Source organism: Thermobia domestica, chromosome 7, assembly GCF_964235325.1.
Source record: "Thermobia domestica chromosome 7, izTheDome1.hap1.1, whole genome shotgun sequence".
Taxonomy (NCBI): Eukaryota; Metazoa; Arthropoda; class Insecta; order Zygentoma; family Lepismatidae; genus Thermobia; species Thermobia domestica.
In genome coordinates, this window is record NC_137460.1 from 110,563,980 (window position 1) to 110,580,610 (window position 16,631).

At 35.4% G+C, this 16,631-nt stretch overlaps 2 protein-coding genes across 3 annotated transcripts in view; both read right to left on the reverse strand.

Moving 5' to 3' along the window:
* LOC145690337 (heat shock cognate 71 kDa protein-like) overlaps nt 1-16,631 on the reverse strand; it is a 237,180-nt gene that overhangs the window by 64,583 nt on the left and 155,966 nt on the right. The window lies entirely within an intron of this gene.
* On the reverse strand, nt 3,866-5,575 carry LOC145688921 (heat shock 70 kDa protein cognate 4-like). Its single transcript, XM_081763088.1, has one exon. The coding sequence runs from the start codon at nt 5,570-5,572 to the stop codon at nt 4,325-4,327; it is 1,248 nt and encodes a 415-aa protein (XP_081619214.1). The 5' UTR covers nt 5,573-5,575; the 3' UTR covers nt 3,866-4,324.

A 16,631-nucleotide genomic window follows, 5' to 3' on the forward strand; every position in this document is an offset into this window, starting at 1 on the left:
CTGCTCAAAAGTACTGCCGCACAAAGTTCAAGTCTTGGTAACGTTACCTTTTTAATAGGAGCTATTCTCGATTTAGAACCCAAAAGTTTAACAGTAGTTTTGCCTGAAATGTCCACAGTTTTAACATATATGCAACACCCGTACGCAAGTTGACTGCTGTCAGCAAATCCATGTATCTCGACATGAACATAATTCTTCAATACTACACATCTATCAATTTGTATTTCGTTAACACTTGGAAGATGATGACACATGTCTAACCATTGCTGGTAGAGCTCTGATGGTATTTGGTCATCCCAATTTATCTTATGGATCCACATTTGTTGTAAGAAAATCTTGAACGGAGTAACTACAGGGCTTATAAGTCCTAAAGGATCAAATATTTTTGCTATGGTCGAAGTCACTTGACGTTTGGTTGGTATATTGGTCGTGAGACATTCTTTAACTAACTTGTTGGTGATGAGAAGCTTATCTGATGCAGGATTCCACGATAAACCCAATGTTGAAACACCTGACTCGGACTCAAATTCAAACGGTAAGTGAATTTCCCTATGTTCTTCTGGAACTGCTTCCAACAATACTGGCTCGTTCGAACACTATTTTCTTAAAGTAAACCCACCGCTTTGCAATAATTGAATAAGTTCTTTCTGAAGCTTTAACGCCTGTTCAACGTTGTGGCATCCTGAGCTTACATCATCCATATAAAAATCACGTTCCAATACTGTTGCTGATTGAGGATATTTACTTCTTTCTTCTTCCGCTAACCTTCGAAGACACGCAGTCGCCAAATATGGTGATGATGCTTCACCATATGCGACCCGCTGCAACTCATAAATCTTGACTGGTTCCACTGATGAATATCTCCACAGAATTCTTTGAAGTCCAATGTCATCTTCATGAACTTTAATCATTCGATACATTGACTGAATATCCGCCGTAAAAGCAATAGGAAAGGTTCGAAATCTCGTGACAATTGAATGTAAATCTTGCTGGATTGTTGGTCCTGTCATAAGTATGTCGTTTAATGAAACCCCCGTTGAAGTCTTTGCAGAAGCGTCGAAAACCACTCTTAGCTTTGTTGTGGTACTGGATGGTTTCAATACTGCATGCTGTGGTAGATAACATTTCATACCATTATCTTCATGTTCTTCTTTCACTGGTTTCATATGATCTAATTCTTCATATTCCCTCATAAAGTTACAGTACTGCTCGTTAATTTCTGGACACTGCTGCAACCGTCTTTCTAGCTGGTAATATCTACGAAGAGCTAAATTATATGATTCTCCTAATGGTTTATGGTTTGGCTTAATTGGCAGACGTACAACGAATCGACCACTGCTATCTCTGGTAGTGTTTTCCTCAAAGTGTCGTTCACATTGCCTTTCTTCTTGAGTCATGACTGTTGAATGTATAGTTTCGAGCTCCCAAAATGTCTGCAACTGTCTATCAAGGCTACTTTCTTGCACAAAAAATGACACTTGTGGTATACTAGAATCTCTTGTTGTAGGAACTTTACCCGCCAAAATGTACCCAAATTCAGTCTCTTGTACTACTGGATAATTCCCTGGTCTAGTCAGTTTATGTGATCGCAAAATGTCCAAAAACACTTCCGCGCCTAACAAAATGTCAATAGTATCTGGTTGGTGAAAGTTAGGATCTGCATACACTATGTCTGTCGGCAAGTTCCAATCAGCATGATCTATTGGCCTACTTGGAATGTTATCTGTTATTTTGAGCAAAACTAAACAGTTTACATCAATTGCAAATTCACGAATTCTTGATTCTATATGTACATCTACACAATGCTTTGTTTCACTAATCACACTATTAATACCTTGAATTGGAACTCGGTGTTTATTTTTAGGTAGACGCAACCTTTGAACTAAGTCTTCAGTCACAAAATTACTTTGACTGGCAGAATCTAATAATACTCTACATGGATGTAATTTACCATTTGCATCTCGTACATTTACTATAGCAGTAGATAACATAACAGTAACATTTGGTTTTCCCTTGAAAATGCAATAAGAACCTTGTGTCATATTTTCCCTATTCGTATTAGAATGACTCGAAAAATTTCTTGATTGTGAATTAGCAACACTGGTTTTCTCATCTGATTTTGACATTACGTCATAATGCAGCAAGGTATTATGCCTTTTGGAGCATCGTTTACAGCCACCTGATCTGCACGTCTTTACTTTACAATCTTTTTTGAGACAGTTGGAACACAATAAATTATCTCGAACATAGTCTTGTCTTTCTTCTACTTCAGCGTTTAAAAATGCAGGACATTTAAACAACTGATGTATTAGCTTTTGTTTACAAAAGTTACAGAAAGACTGAGTTGTTGTCACGTATGATTTGGTTGTTTTTTCTTTTTGTTTTGGTTCAGCACTCTGTCTATTTTTATGGCCCCTTGACCTTGACACTACTTCCTGCGATGGTGTATTTTTTATAGTTTCAAATGCTTGACACCTACGTTCCAAGAACGCAAAGAACTCTGATAAGGGAGGGAAAGAATGATCTGTGATTTGTAACTCCCACGCACGCCTAGTGCTATTGTCTAATTGTGAAACGAAATGTTGAACTAACAAAACCTCTTCTAGTGGTGTCTGCAAATCTAAAGCTCGTAATGCATTCAAGTTACTAGTAGCTGTATTAATAAATTCTCTGAATTCTGATGTAGTTTCCTTTGTGATACATTTAATATGTAACAAATTACGGACATGAGTAGCTGCAATCAAACGCTTATTTTCATACCTGTCTTTCAATAATTGCCATGCAATTTTATAATTAGCTTCTGTAACTTGCAGATTCGCTATTAAATCATACGCCTCCCCTCTCAATGCACTCCTAAGGTAATGGAACTTTTGCAACACTGACACGTTATCGTTATTATGAATCATAACTTTAAAATTGTCTGAAAATGAAAGCCAATTTTCGTATCGTCCTTCAAATGATGGCAATTCAACACGAGGCAATTTTAATTGATCATTTGACACCTGATTCTCATTTTTCGAGGAATTGTTTGAATGAGATTCCTGGCTACGCTGAATAATAAAATCCTCTAGTTGCGCTAATACATCATAGTAACTGGTTTCGAACTCCTTTCTATATGCATCGTCCTCCACTTGTTCGTAATTTATTTCTAACTGTGATTGCACTTCATCGAACTTTTTATACAACTTAATCATTGCAGTCTTACGTACATTCACCTGACTAATTGTAGTTGTTGAATTAATATTACATACGTAGTTTTGAATTCTTGTCAGCTGACTTTTGCACACACCACGTTGTTTCACTAACTTGCTTCTGTCTGAATCCTCCATCTTGAAAAATATTCCAAGTCCACACTAACTAATAAACACAAGTCCACACTGATGAACGTGTTCTCATTTATGTCTATTCACATAAGTTCCAGAAGAATTAATAAACGTCACTGCACACACGAACAAAACTAAACAAAGAGCAATGTAACAATTGTTCACATACACATTCACAGTTTGTATCAAACGCTGGTTCACTGTGATCCGGTCGGAGTTGACCAATGTTCTGTTTTTTGATGAATAAATGTTCACAAAACAACTTAATTGTGATAAATGAATAAATGTTTATTTGCACTAACTACACAACAACTGAAACACTTACAACTTACTGTTATATTGTATTTTTTTACGAATTCCGGAGGACCGTCTTGTATGGATCTCTTGGTGCTCAACTTGCTGACACTCACACACACATACTGTTTTTTAAAAACAAAAGAGAAACGTTATGCAAACATAATGACAATGATACAAACTCACTATAAAAGTCTCTACACCTATTATCTTTTCATTATACTTAATGACATCCAATCTGACGATGATCTCTATAGCAGCTACGTTTCCTTGAATTTGCTAATTTCCCTTCATAATTCGCGTTTTCAGTGCAACTTTCTTTTCATACTTTCCCAAGTTATTTGTAATAAATTCTCTTGTAATCCATGGTTCGTAATCCAACTTATTATATTCACGATACCTCTAGAAACGGAACATACTGAGAACTCAAGGCAATAGAAGCTTTTAAAAAGCTTGCTTTTATTTGTACAATGGCTCTTTTCTACTATTTTACCTTTCGTTTTCTGTACATAAACTATACTCACTGTACGCTAATGGAAGTGCACTTTACAAATACTATACGAAACACTACAACGAAACAGACAATGTATACTAAACATTATTGTGTATCAAGTAAAGTTTTAAAATAATACATTTCTATATAGAAATATGTTCTAAACTAAACACAAATTTTGATTATTTTGAAGCACGATTGATCATTTACAAAGTCAAAAAGATAGTTCCATTTCAATACGTTCGAGTTCCTTCTGTTTTTCGTTAATGTCTTCCGCTGTTGCAGACACATTGAATTCAAGCCAACGAAGAACATCACTGCATTTCTCAAGTATTATATTTTTATTGGTGTAAGACATCATATTCCTTCGACTATCTTTCATTTTCTTTTTCAGTTTTAAGCAATATGACTCTAAATCGTCTCTCGCCCTAATTACTTGCTTCCTTCTTCCATCCTCTGCTTTATATATCTCTGCTTCTTCAATTAGTTGCTCCACTTCTTGCTGCGATAGACGATCTTTGTCATAGCTGATAGTAATGCCATTCTTCCTTCCTGTCGACCGTTCAATAGCAGTTACCGTCAGAATACCATTGACGTCAATATCAAACATTACATCTATGTTGATTTGACCCCTTGGAGCTTTAGGAACGTTAGTAAGTCGGAACATACCAAGAAAATGATTATCCTTTGTAAATTTTCGTTCACCTTCAAAGACTGGAAACTTAACTGTAGTTTGATTGTCGTATAATGTAGAAAATGTACGTGTCTTTTTTGTTGGTATCGGTGTATTACGCTTGACAACAAAACTCATGACGCATTCTTTCAGTGATTCGATTCCAAGGGAAAGTGGAGTAACATCAAGAAGGACGAGATCTTTAATTTCATCTGATTTAACTCCTGATAAAACTGCTGCTTGTAGAGATGCTCCGTAAGCCACTGCTTCATCAGGATTGATGGACCTATTGAGATTCTTTCCATCGAAGAACTCTTGAACTAATTGTTGAACTTTTGGGATTCGAGTAGAACCTCCAACTAGAACAACATCGAAAATTTGTGACGTTTTAAGTCCGGAATCCTTCAAAGTTCTTTTCAAAGGTTTTAGAGCTCTTTCAAAGAGATCAATATTCAAGTCCTCAAAACGTGCACGTGTGAGCGAAGTCCGGAAATCAATTCCATCATACAAAGAATCTATTTCAATTTTTACTTGTCTGGAAGAAGAAAGCTGTCGTTTAGCTTGTTCGCATGCTGAACGAAGTCTCCGAAGTAAACGGTTGTTTCCTGCTAAATCTTTATTGAACTTTCTCTTGAATTCTTCAACAAAATAATCAACCAATTTATTGTCCACGTCCTCACCACCCAAATGAGTATTCCCTGCTGTCGCCTTTACTTCAAACGTTCCATTTGTTATTAAGAGAATGGATACATCTAAAGTCCCACCACCAAAATCAAACACCAACACCATCGTTTTTTCTTCCAACTGAAATTTTAAAAAAAAGATTGTATGACAAGTTCGGCACTGAATCAAGAGTTAGAATGTTACTAAAGAACTTTATATTTGTTTTATATATATATCGCCCTAGAAAGCAGAAAGGTGCTAAGCGCCAAAATGCAAATTTCTCAGGTGATGAATAAAAACGAATAAAACACTAATTAATTCCGATTCTTTCTTTCTTCTTGAATTCAGTTTTCACTGCAGACCTTTCATATTGTCCCCTGCCACTTCTCTCCTTTCTACACATTAAACATGAAATGAGTAGTCAGGATATGTACTTAGTTAGAAATCAAGGAAAATGGCGCCTTTCTGCTTTCTGGGGGCGATATAATAAACTGGCTTGTACTTATTTGTAAACCAACTATTGCTCGTACAAGTATACAGTAAAGAATACAACATGCCGTTGTACTTTTTTCCTATACAAGAACTCGTATTTGTTGTGTTGCTTTTTGGGCCCAATCCAAACAAAAGGAAGCGTATAGGGGCGGCTCGTTTAAACTGAAATCGGGAAGGATTGTTATGAGTTCGTCGGGACTAGAGCCGGCAAGAGGCAGTTTGTCGCCCCGTGCAATGGCTTGATTTGCCGCTCCCTTTCTCCAGAAAGAACAAATCTAAAACTACTATTTTAAGTGTGCTACCCCCATCATGAACAACAAAGAGGAGAGAAAGAGCACTCGTACTCTGAAAGGTCTAAACACTACAAATACAATTTCGTTGGGTTTTTTCTTTAAATAATAATCTATTATGTTAGTGAAAGATTAGCAAACACACATGCAGAGGAAAGATTTTTATCCTTTTCATAAAATTCAAGTTCGAGCTTCAATCGATCTAAACATGATTTATTAATGTAGTATTCAAATAGAAGGTCAGTTTAGTAAATTTACCTATCATCATCATGAAGTATGTGTCCAACAATAAATATTGATTTTAACTAATATAGTTATGACAGATTTTGCTGCCCCATACAAATGCACGTGTTGCACACGTGGTATAGCTAGTCCTGGTGGGATTTCTTTTGTGCCTACTATGATAAAGAAATACGTGACTGAGTCTGGTATTTACAAGAAAAAGTATGTAGTTTATTTAATCAAAAAATCTATTTTTTTCATTTTAAAAAGTATTTTTGCGTCTTTCAAATAATTGGATAACACTGTGAATACATGTGCAGTCATCTGTGTACATGAGTGTATCAATAACATTTAGATCTTTGTGGTGTTTTGCTTTCAATTCGATCTGATGATGTTAGTTAATGGAAGTTAAATGTTTTCAATATGGAGAAGATTTTAGTTCCTTACATCCATCCCCAATAAATTCATTTACCAGGAAGTTAATCCTCATGACAAATTTTGATGAATTTCCTTATTATCTTACTAAAGCACAATGTGTGGCCAAATTTAAAGAACTTGAAACAGTAATTTCAAATTACGGTTTCAAATGCATTTAAGTCGAGCGTTTATTCTATACTTGTTCCAGTCTGTGTTTAAATGGTACGTTTAAAAAGAATAGATTATGCCAACCAGGTAACCATGGTAATTAGTATTTTCAGTTGCGGTTATGAAATTATATAATGCGTTTAATATATATTTAGGCCAATAACAAACTAAATCACCATACTCTACATGAAGCTGCACATTAGCATTATTATGAAAGAGTATATTTAGAATCTAAAAAAGGACAGGAGGCATAGCAATCTAAGCAGCAGAAAATAGAGACGAAAAGAATGAAGACAACACATTTGTATTTTGTTTAGAGAAAATAAACAATATTAAGTACTCTTTTTTTGAGATGATTAACAGGAATAGAACAAAATGCAGATTAAATATCATTTTCGGAGCAATATCTGATCAATTGTTATAGAATATTCATTGAATCTAGTGAGATCATTTAATCATTTATTGATATTCAAATATATGCAGCAAATATCGCGACTATTTTGTTTAAATCGCATGTGTGTCGACATCTGTTGGTTGCTCTAAAATGTAATGCCTAGGTTGAAGCGCCATGAAGTTATTACAGCGCAAGTAAAAATTTGTTTGCATGCATATCAAACAGAATGAAAATGTTTTGGGCTAATATCTACAAAAATTGTCTAAATTGTCTAAATTATTACGTAATTTAATTCCTTCTTGTAAATTGAAAACATTTAAAAATCTTGAGTGGACCATGGGACTATTTTGACATGAAAATAGTCATCATGTGTTGATCACAAAAACGCGGATGTATTTCGATATACTGTGATGAAGTTTTGATAGAAGAAGGCGTGTCCTTGATTAATAATCTAATTAGAAATTTGTGGAAATCTAAGCGTTCCTTGCATTTACAGGAAATAGAAGGTAATAACTAGACTATTAAGTGTAACTAAAACGTGATAGTACTGACTAGTTCCAGTGTTGTATAATTTTTATAGTGAAATCAGAAACGAAATATGGCTCGTAGCTAAACTTACATTACACTGCCATGGGCAGCTTAGCCATTGGTTTGGGCATTATGTAAATTTATTCCCTAATATGATATGCGCTCAGCGTTATTAAGAATGTAGCCTCGAAATTTCAGTAATTTGAAAATTTTATGTCTCCCTTCACAAGTTTCGGGTGATAATTCAAAATTGCAATTTGAAGAATTCAAGTAAGCATTGGGCAACAAGCAAAATATTAAATATTATGTTATAGATTGATTTAGTTTCAGCACAGTTTCCGAATTATTCTTCTAGTACGTTTGCATGCCAAAAACTTAGTAGGTTAGTTAAAAATTTCTGCAAACGATTGTGCATGTATATCTGAGTGAGTGAATGTGTGCATGTTGGTGATTGGTGTATATAGGGAGTTTCAGGTTTCTTGTTTTATTAGTAATTTCGTAGGTTCTCATGTCAATAAATGTATTTCATCGTCATGTACATCATAACGTTTCTTCGATTTGAATGTAACTGTAGCTGATATCTGTTCCCTTCAGGAATTGATACTAGCTGCCTAAACTGGGAAATAATGCACCTTGTAGCGATCTGATTTCGTTACAGTTTGTTTTCGTTTATTTTATTTTATTTTGCTTGATTACTTCTGATCAGTGAAATGGTGTTATAATTTTCCAACGTTAAATAATTAATTTTCATAATATTCCTAGTGTGCTGTTATTTTCTCTATCTGCACCACATAATAAGAATTGGACTCTATACACTATGAATTTAATGCCAATTTTGTTCTTCTTTTTAACTATGATTAGTATAAGTGTACTCAATTATCATCAAATAATAAGATTTCCTAAAATATTTGTTTCGGTATAATTACTGTTGTCTATTTTGATTATTTAGTGCACATAACATTGGAAAATAATAATTAATTGTGCTTAGATCATTATTTCTTTAAAATATCTTGGAATTAAGGTTATTTTGTATTATTAGTTGACATATCTAGTGAAATGATCAACTTCAGCTAAGTTCTTTGGGCTCATTCTCTTTGATGGGCTAGAAATTGTAAACTCCTTTAACAAATCATGCTCAACTGACCGTTCAAAATAAAGTTGTGGATATTCAATCTGATTGTGTGCAACAGTAAACTGTAAAGTTTATATAATGGGTTTTATATAGTAGCGTAATAAATGAATTAAAGATCTTGAAATCTGGGATTTATGTAAGGATTCAAATGCAAAAGAATGACATCGATTACGGTCAGTTGTTTCAACATCTCTCTTGTTCTACATAGTCTATCACTTCTGTAACATCTCCTTATCTGTGTCTTCGATCCGATGCCTTGCCCTACTGCAACGTAGCTTCAGATGCTTAGCATTGTGACAGGATCTCGAGGAACGAACAATGACAGCGTACCCTTTTAATGATAGATTGGCACATAAAATTTGGCGACCAGGACAACGTAGACGACGTAGAACATCAGCGTAGTTACGTAGAGAATGAAGTGATAGAGGACAAGTGAGAAGCAGAAGATAGGAAAGGAAAACAATTACTAGTGAATCATTGGGAATGGGGCCTATGTAAATGAGATCATGAAAGTGCAACAAGAAGTTGAGAGCGAGAGTTGCGCTTGTTGTATGGGCGTAACAGAACTTGACGAAACTAATAACGAAATATTAAACTTGGAGATGTGTGGATCATGTAATCGCTGGTATCATTTTCGCTGTGTCAATCTGGATGATTCACTGTATGATGAATTGAGTAATTCAGAAGTGGAATGGTATTGTGACATCTGTAAAGAAAATTTGAGTCGTACAGAAACGGCGAATCAAGAATTTAACAATGAGGAGATATACAGTAATGAACTTAGTGCTATTCAGTTAATTACGAACCACGATGTAAGTCCAAACTCTTCACGGACTGAGACAACACATTTTCAAGAGGACCGAGACCAAATAACTCTTAAAAACGTGATGGAGCACTTAATATGCTTAGTGCAACAATCAAGTGCGACTTGGTGTTGTCAATATGTTGAACGAAGAAAATAAGAGTATGAGGGAGAAAATGGACAGGAATCAGTTAACAACGGAGCAACAGTTCAAAGAAATAAAAGGACCAGATGAAAGCCATGAAGGATGAGTGGAAAGCTCATTTAGGCCGAGAAGTTTCAAAAATTGAAGCTGTGGTTTAACGTGTGAATGTAAAAGTGAGCTTACAAGAAAAGATGAAGCAATTGACAGATACAATTTCCGAAGAGGTCCAGAAAACGGATTAACTCAAGAAAGAACTGGCGGGCTACAAATTGGTTACGGAAGCTATTGTGAATAAAATAAACGAAATTGAGTTCGATTGTAAAAACAGACATGAATGTATGGATCGGAAGCTTGCACAGCTGAGACAGGAAGTGGAAGACTTGAAGATGAACAAGCACGGAAATATTTCGGATTTGGTAACTTCTAACATCAATTTTGTTTCACGGAATGAAAATATTATTATTCCAACGGTAACATCTAGCGCAACTGTAACATCAACTATAACTAATGTTGTTAGTTCTGTTAATACTTATAGAGTTAGTAGTATGTATAGACCAAGTGAAATTTCTAAATCTTGCCAAATGCCTCACAGATATGTTACTCCGAATTGAACAGCACAACACGAGATATTGTATCTAGTTGTAACCCAGCTAGGACCACTGTAGATAGTCCGGTTGATGTCGGGAATGATTTATCGACGTTACCTCATGAATGTAGATTGAAAACACAGTCGAATGACTCTAAGGTAGTTGAACCATCTCGAAAACCTAGGGACGTACGTGATTTCCTGCGATTTGGAGGACAGTCAACTCCTGGTGCTGCCCGACTATTTCTGGAGGAGTTCAATAGACTCTCACGACGTTTCAATTTAACAGAGAAACAGAAATTAATTTTAGTGGACCAGTGTCTGACTAGAGCAGCTAGTGCGTGGTACCGCACAAAGATAAAAGAAGTTAAAACTTAACTGAATTTGAAGACAAATTCAAAGCTCAATATATGTCCGAGAATATGGAGAGAGCGCAAAAACGACGCTTACTTTCGACAAGATACGATAAATCCAAATAATCCTCGTGGTCGTTAATAGAGCGATATCACGGAATAGCGGAAACCTATGATGAAAAACAATTGCTGGACATCTTGTTAGCGTGTATTCCACCCGATGAATCTCGTCTAGTTAGAATTGTGCCTTTGAAATCAGTAGACGAACTGATACTGTGACTAACTGAACTGAACTCGGTTGAGTTAACCCTACTCAGCGAAGTAATAATATAAATTCAGGTAAATCTTATGTGAGGTTGGCTAAAGTAAACTGGAAACCTCGCACTAGTGAATCTTCGACTCAAGCTAACTCGCCTGATTCTGGAAACCAACCGTATTCACGAAGGGACAGAAATGGTGGTAACAACTATCAAAGACGAAATGGTTGGTATCGCGCCAACTATCGTAGGCGATACGGCACAGATCAGAGTTGTCAGACGACGGAATCTGATGTACAAATTTGTTCTGCCGAGCAAGTTGTAGCAATGTCCGCGTCGGAAAACGGATCGAGCACCCGAGTATAGCAGGGAAGGAGGGTTGCGCGCAGATGCTATTCCCTGCTGGAGCAATGGAAGACAACGAAATTATGAAAGAATTAGACAATTTCATTTATTATAGAGGAAGACTTAGATCAAGAGGTACTACTAGGAAGAAGTGATTGTTGCTTTTGTTATCCGTCACCTACAGTGTCTTGCAGTGTAGCTACAATAAATTTAACCGGTATAATTGTTTCTGGCGCTGAACTTAACCTACTAAGCGATAGAATATGGAACCAAATTAAATCAAAATTTCCGTCTGCCAAGCTCAGAAAATATTCTCACTTTAAAATCAAGACATTTGTTGGTAATGATAAGTTTCAAATAATGGGAATGCAAATGCTAAACCTTTGTATAGAAGACCATTTGTTTGAAGTACCTATTTTTGTCATTCAATGAATGAAACTGGATTCACTTCTTGGAAGCCCGTTTTTGAACAAATGTAATGGTATTGTCGATAGTGGTAACCAGTGGTATCCTTCAATTAACGGATAAGGACGGAAATGTAGTAATATTACAATTAACAAAACCTACTCCTATTCATTTATCCATTGATGAGGATGACAAACAAATGCATACCAACTTTATTAGTACCGGAAGTGATGAGGGTGAAGCGACAGTGAACTATTCTGTGCCTGAACCGAATGTTACAGAGGAAATACGAAAGGTTGTCTACGAAAGAGAAGATATTTCACCAGAAAACAAATCACGATTGTTTCAACTCCTTTGTAAATACCGGCACCTATTTACAGAATATGATAGGGGTATTAAAACCGATTTATATAAAATTGAACTTACAGATGATGAACCGGTAGTTGGAAATTTATACGGAGTGCCGCAAGCGATGAGAACGGAGTTTGAAAGAGAATTGGAGAAATGGGTACAACATGGAATGGCTAGAGAGCTGCCTTCGCCATATAGAAACCCAATGCACTCTGTCCGAAAATCCAACGGAGGAATTCGCCCAGTGTTAGATTTGAGAGGTTTAAATCTTAAGGTTATCTCACTGAAGGTGCAAGTAGAACCGATTACTGAATTGTTAGCGCGTTCATCTGGTTCCAGTGTATTTTTATCGTTTGACTGGTCTCTGGATATTATGGAATACGTCTTCATCCCTCGTCATATCAATGTACAAGCTTCGTATATCTGGCAGGCAATACTGTATGGTCGTTCTTCCAATGGGTCCCCGATCTGCTCCCGCCATTTTCCAGGAAACAATGAATCGGTTCTTTAAGATGAACACTCAATATTACGTCATTGTTTATCTCGATGACGTTTTATGTTTCTCAACGTCTTGGGAAGAACATGTTCGTCATTTAGAGCCTGTTTTTCATATATTTGATGAAGCGAATTTCTCACTCAATTTCAAAAAATGTAAATTTTTACTACAAGAGGTCACATTCCTAGGACATATAGTTAACGGCTCTGAGATTCAGATAAATCCGAAGTCAAACGAGCCTATAAGATGCTTTCCAATCCCGAAAACTAGGAAGCAACTTAGATCTTTCCTCGGGCTCGTTGGGTGGCGTCACAGGCATATAAAGAATTTCTCTAAATTAGCATCACCCTTATTTGAGATATTAAAGAAAGACCACCCGTTTATTCTTGATGAAAGCGCCATTAAAGCTTTTAACACTAAGAAACTTGGGTAGCAATCCTCCTACTTTAGGTTAGCCTGATTTTGATCAAGAATTTCACATTCATAGTGACGCATGCTCTGAAAATTTGGCAGGTTTCTCAGCGCAACTTCAGGATGATTCTGATGATTTGACAGTTATTGCGTATGCCAGCAGACGTGTGAAGCTTCATGAATTATCCATGTCAATATTTCAAATTGAATTGGCTTCTATCCTTGTGACTATTTCTCTAGTTATTTTTTAGGTAGAAAAACTATTGTCCACTGTGATAATAGCGCGGCTACTCATGCTTTTATTTTAAAGAATTTACATGCACGAACCACAAAACTGGTACTTAAGTTACAACGCTGATTTATACTTCGAACATATATCTGGGAAAGAAAATTCCGTCGCTGATACTTTGTTATCCTCCGGAGATAGATGAAGAAATCAAGCGAGTCTATATTAATTTCATTCCTAATCAAGATACGATAGTGTACTCTAATTTTATTTTCACTGAAGATCCAAATCTTTTTTTATCTGAAGTACTAAGGAAGGAACAATTTACACCTGAAGTACTAAGGAAGGAACAACGGTTGGACAGCTATTGTCAGAAAATGATAAATTTGATGGATTCGGGACATCGTTCAGAGAAAGTAACTATAGTGGAAGATTTAATATTTGTCAAAGTCTAACAACCGATGGCTGTTGGTAATTTCTAGATCTCTCGGCCCTGAAATTGTAGCAAAGATCCATCAAAAGGGGCATTTTGGTGTCAAAAAGTGCATGGCATTTACTCGATCTTTCTTTTATTAGCGTGAACAAAAGAAAGATTTCACCCAATACATCCGGGAATGTCTGGAATGCGCACGCACAAAATTTAGAAGTCAAGCTGTCAGTGGAGAGTGTTATCACATCGAAACTAGTTATCCACACGAGAAGTTATGTTTAGATCTTGTGGGAAAGTTGCCGAAGAGTAAAGGATACTGATATATATAATCAGTAATTGATGTTTTTAGTAGGTTTGTTAGTTTTTATCCTCTTCGAACGGCACACAAAGAAATTGTAAGAGTGCTTCAGCGTCTGTATTTCTACAATTTTCCACTGCCAAGCCACATTATCACAGAACAAGGCCCGCAATTTTTATCTAAAGTGTGGAATAAGTTTTGTGAACATAATCAAATCTCTCATCATATGAGTTCTCCATATATTCCGCAAGCTAATGGAATGATTGAGCGACAACATCGAGAGCTTAATAGGATCCTAAGACTGAAATGCAATCAAGATCATACCCGATTGAGCGAATCCGTAGAAGAAATACAGGATCTCTTAAATAATTCTATTAGCAGTGCCACGGGTAAATGTCCTGCAGAATTGTTTATATCATTCTCTTTGACTAATAGTTTCAAACGCAGTTATCCTTGGCCACATGAGCTATTATCCATTGAAATACAGGATCGACAGTTACTAATTGAATCAACTGCGACTAAACAGTCGAAAAGATGTGTCGTTCCTCATCGCAACCGCTACTAAAGGAAGATGACCTTGTAATGTTAAAAACACACCCGATGTCCATAGCTGCTAAAGATGAAATTCATAAATATATGTTAACATATACAGGTCCCTCTCTTTTTACAAAAGTGTTGAGAAATTGTGCGGTTTTGAGTACATTAACGGGGAAATCCATTGGAACTCACAACTTAAGCAACTTAAAACGATTCAGTTGTTCATACAACGTAGATTTGAGTTACTTAGTAGATATTCATAAATATATATATATATATATATATATATATATATATATATATATATATATATATATATATATATATATATATATATTTCGAAGTCGGAGTAACCTGTAACGACCTGATTTCGTTAGTTTTCGTTTATTTTATTTTATTTTGCTTGATTACTTCTAATCAGTGAAATGGTGTTATAATTTTCCAACGTTAAATAATTAATTTTCATAATATTCCTAGTGTGCTGTTATTTTCTCTATCTGCACCACATAATAAGAATTGGACTCTATACACTATGAATTTAATGCCAATTTTGTTCTTCTTTTTAACTATGATTAGTATAAGTGTACTCAATTATTATCAAATAATAAGATTTCCTAAAATATTTTGTTTCGGTATAATTACCGTTGTCTATTTTGATTTTTTAGTGCACATAACATTGGAAAATAATAATTAATTGTGCTTAGATCATTATTTCTTTAAAATATCTTGGAACTAAGGTTATTTTGTATTATTAGTTGACATATCTAGTGAAATGGATCAACTTCAGCTAAGTTCTTTGGGCTTATTCTCTTTGATGAGCTAGAAAATGTAAACTCCTTTAACAAATCATGTTCAACTGACCGTTCGAATTAAAGTTGGGGATATTCAATCTGTGTGCAACAGTAAACTGGAACGTTTATATAATGAGCATGAGTAGCATAACTGAATTGAAGATCTTGAAATCTGGGATTTATTTAACGATTCAAATGCAAAAGAATGACATCGATTGCAGTCAGTTGTTTCAACATCTCTCTTCTTGTACAGCGGGGGCACTTCTAAATGGTACAACCATATGGAGATTTACGGCTAAGGTGTACCATTTAGAAGTGTCCCCCGCTGTACATAAAGTCTATCACTTCTGTAACATCTCCTTATCTGTGTCTTCGATCTGATGCCTTGCCCTACTGCAAGATAGCTGCAGATGCATAGCAGTGTGGTAGGATCTCGAGGAACGAACAGTGACAACGTACCCTTTTAATGATAGATTGGCACATGGCAACCTGTCATAAGTTAAATAATAGACTTTTATTATACATGAAAGTATACAAGAGTAAGCATAATGCAAACAGATGTATTCCAGTATATATCTGTAGCTCACGGAGGGACCCTAGGGAGCCCACGAGCTATTTCTTATATGTAGTTGTAGATGAAACTCCTCATAGACACCAATTACTATTTGTCTTAGGTTAAATGTTTATAACTTGCATCGATATGTGTTAGTTGCATGTAGTCAATGTAATCTTGTAATTAGATTAAAGTATCTATTAATATAGATATAGATAGATTAGAGTACCTATTAACTAACTGCAGATTGTAAAACTGTGCTTAATATTTATTACGAACGCTACTGAAAATGTATATAGAAAGGCTACCTAAAAAACAAGGAAAACTATGTTAAGATTTCTTTGTTGCGTGGATATATGACGTCCTATGTAAGCAAATGTTAAATGATATCACGACAATCTACCATTAAAATAATCCTACTTTGAAACCAGTATTATTATTGTTGTTGTTTACTATAAGCTATACAAATTTGGTTCATAATATTAAAATACAGTAAACTTTATATTTAGGTCTTACGGTGCTACCATGAATGGGTATAGATTAAATTAGTATAAAT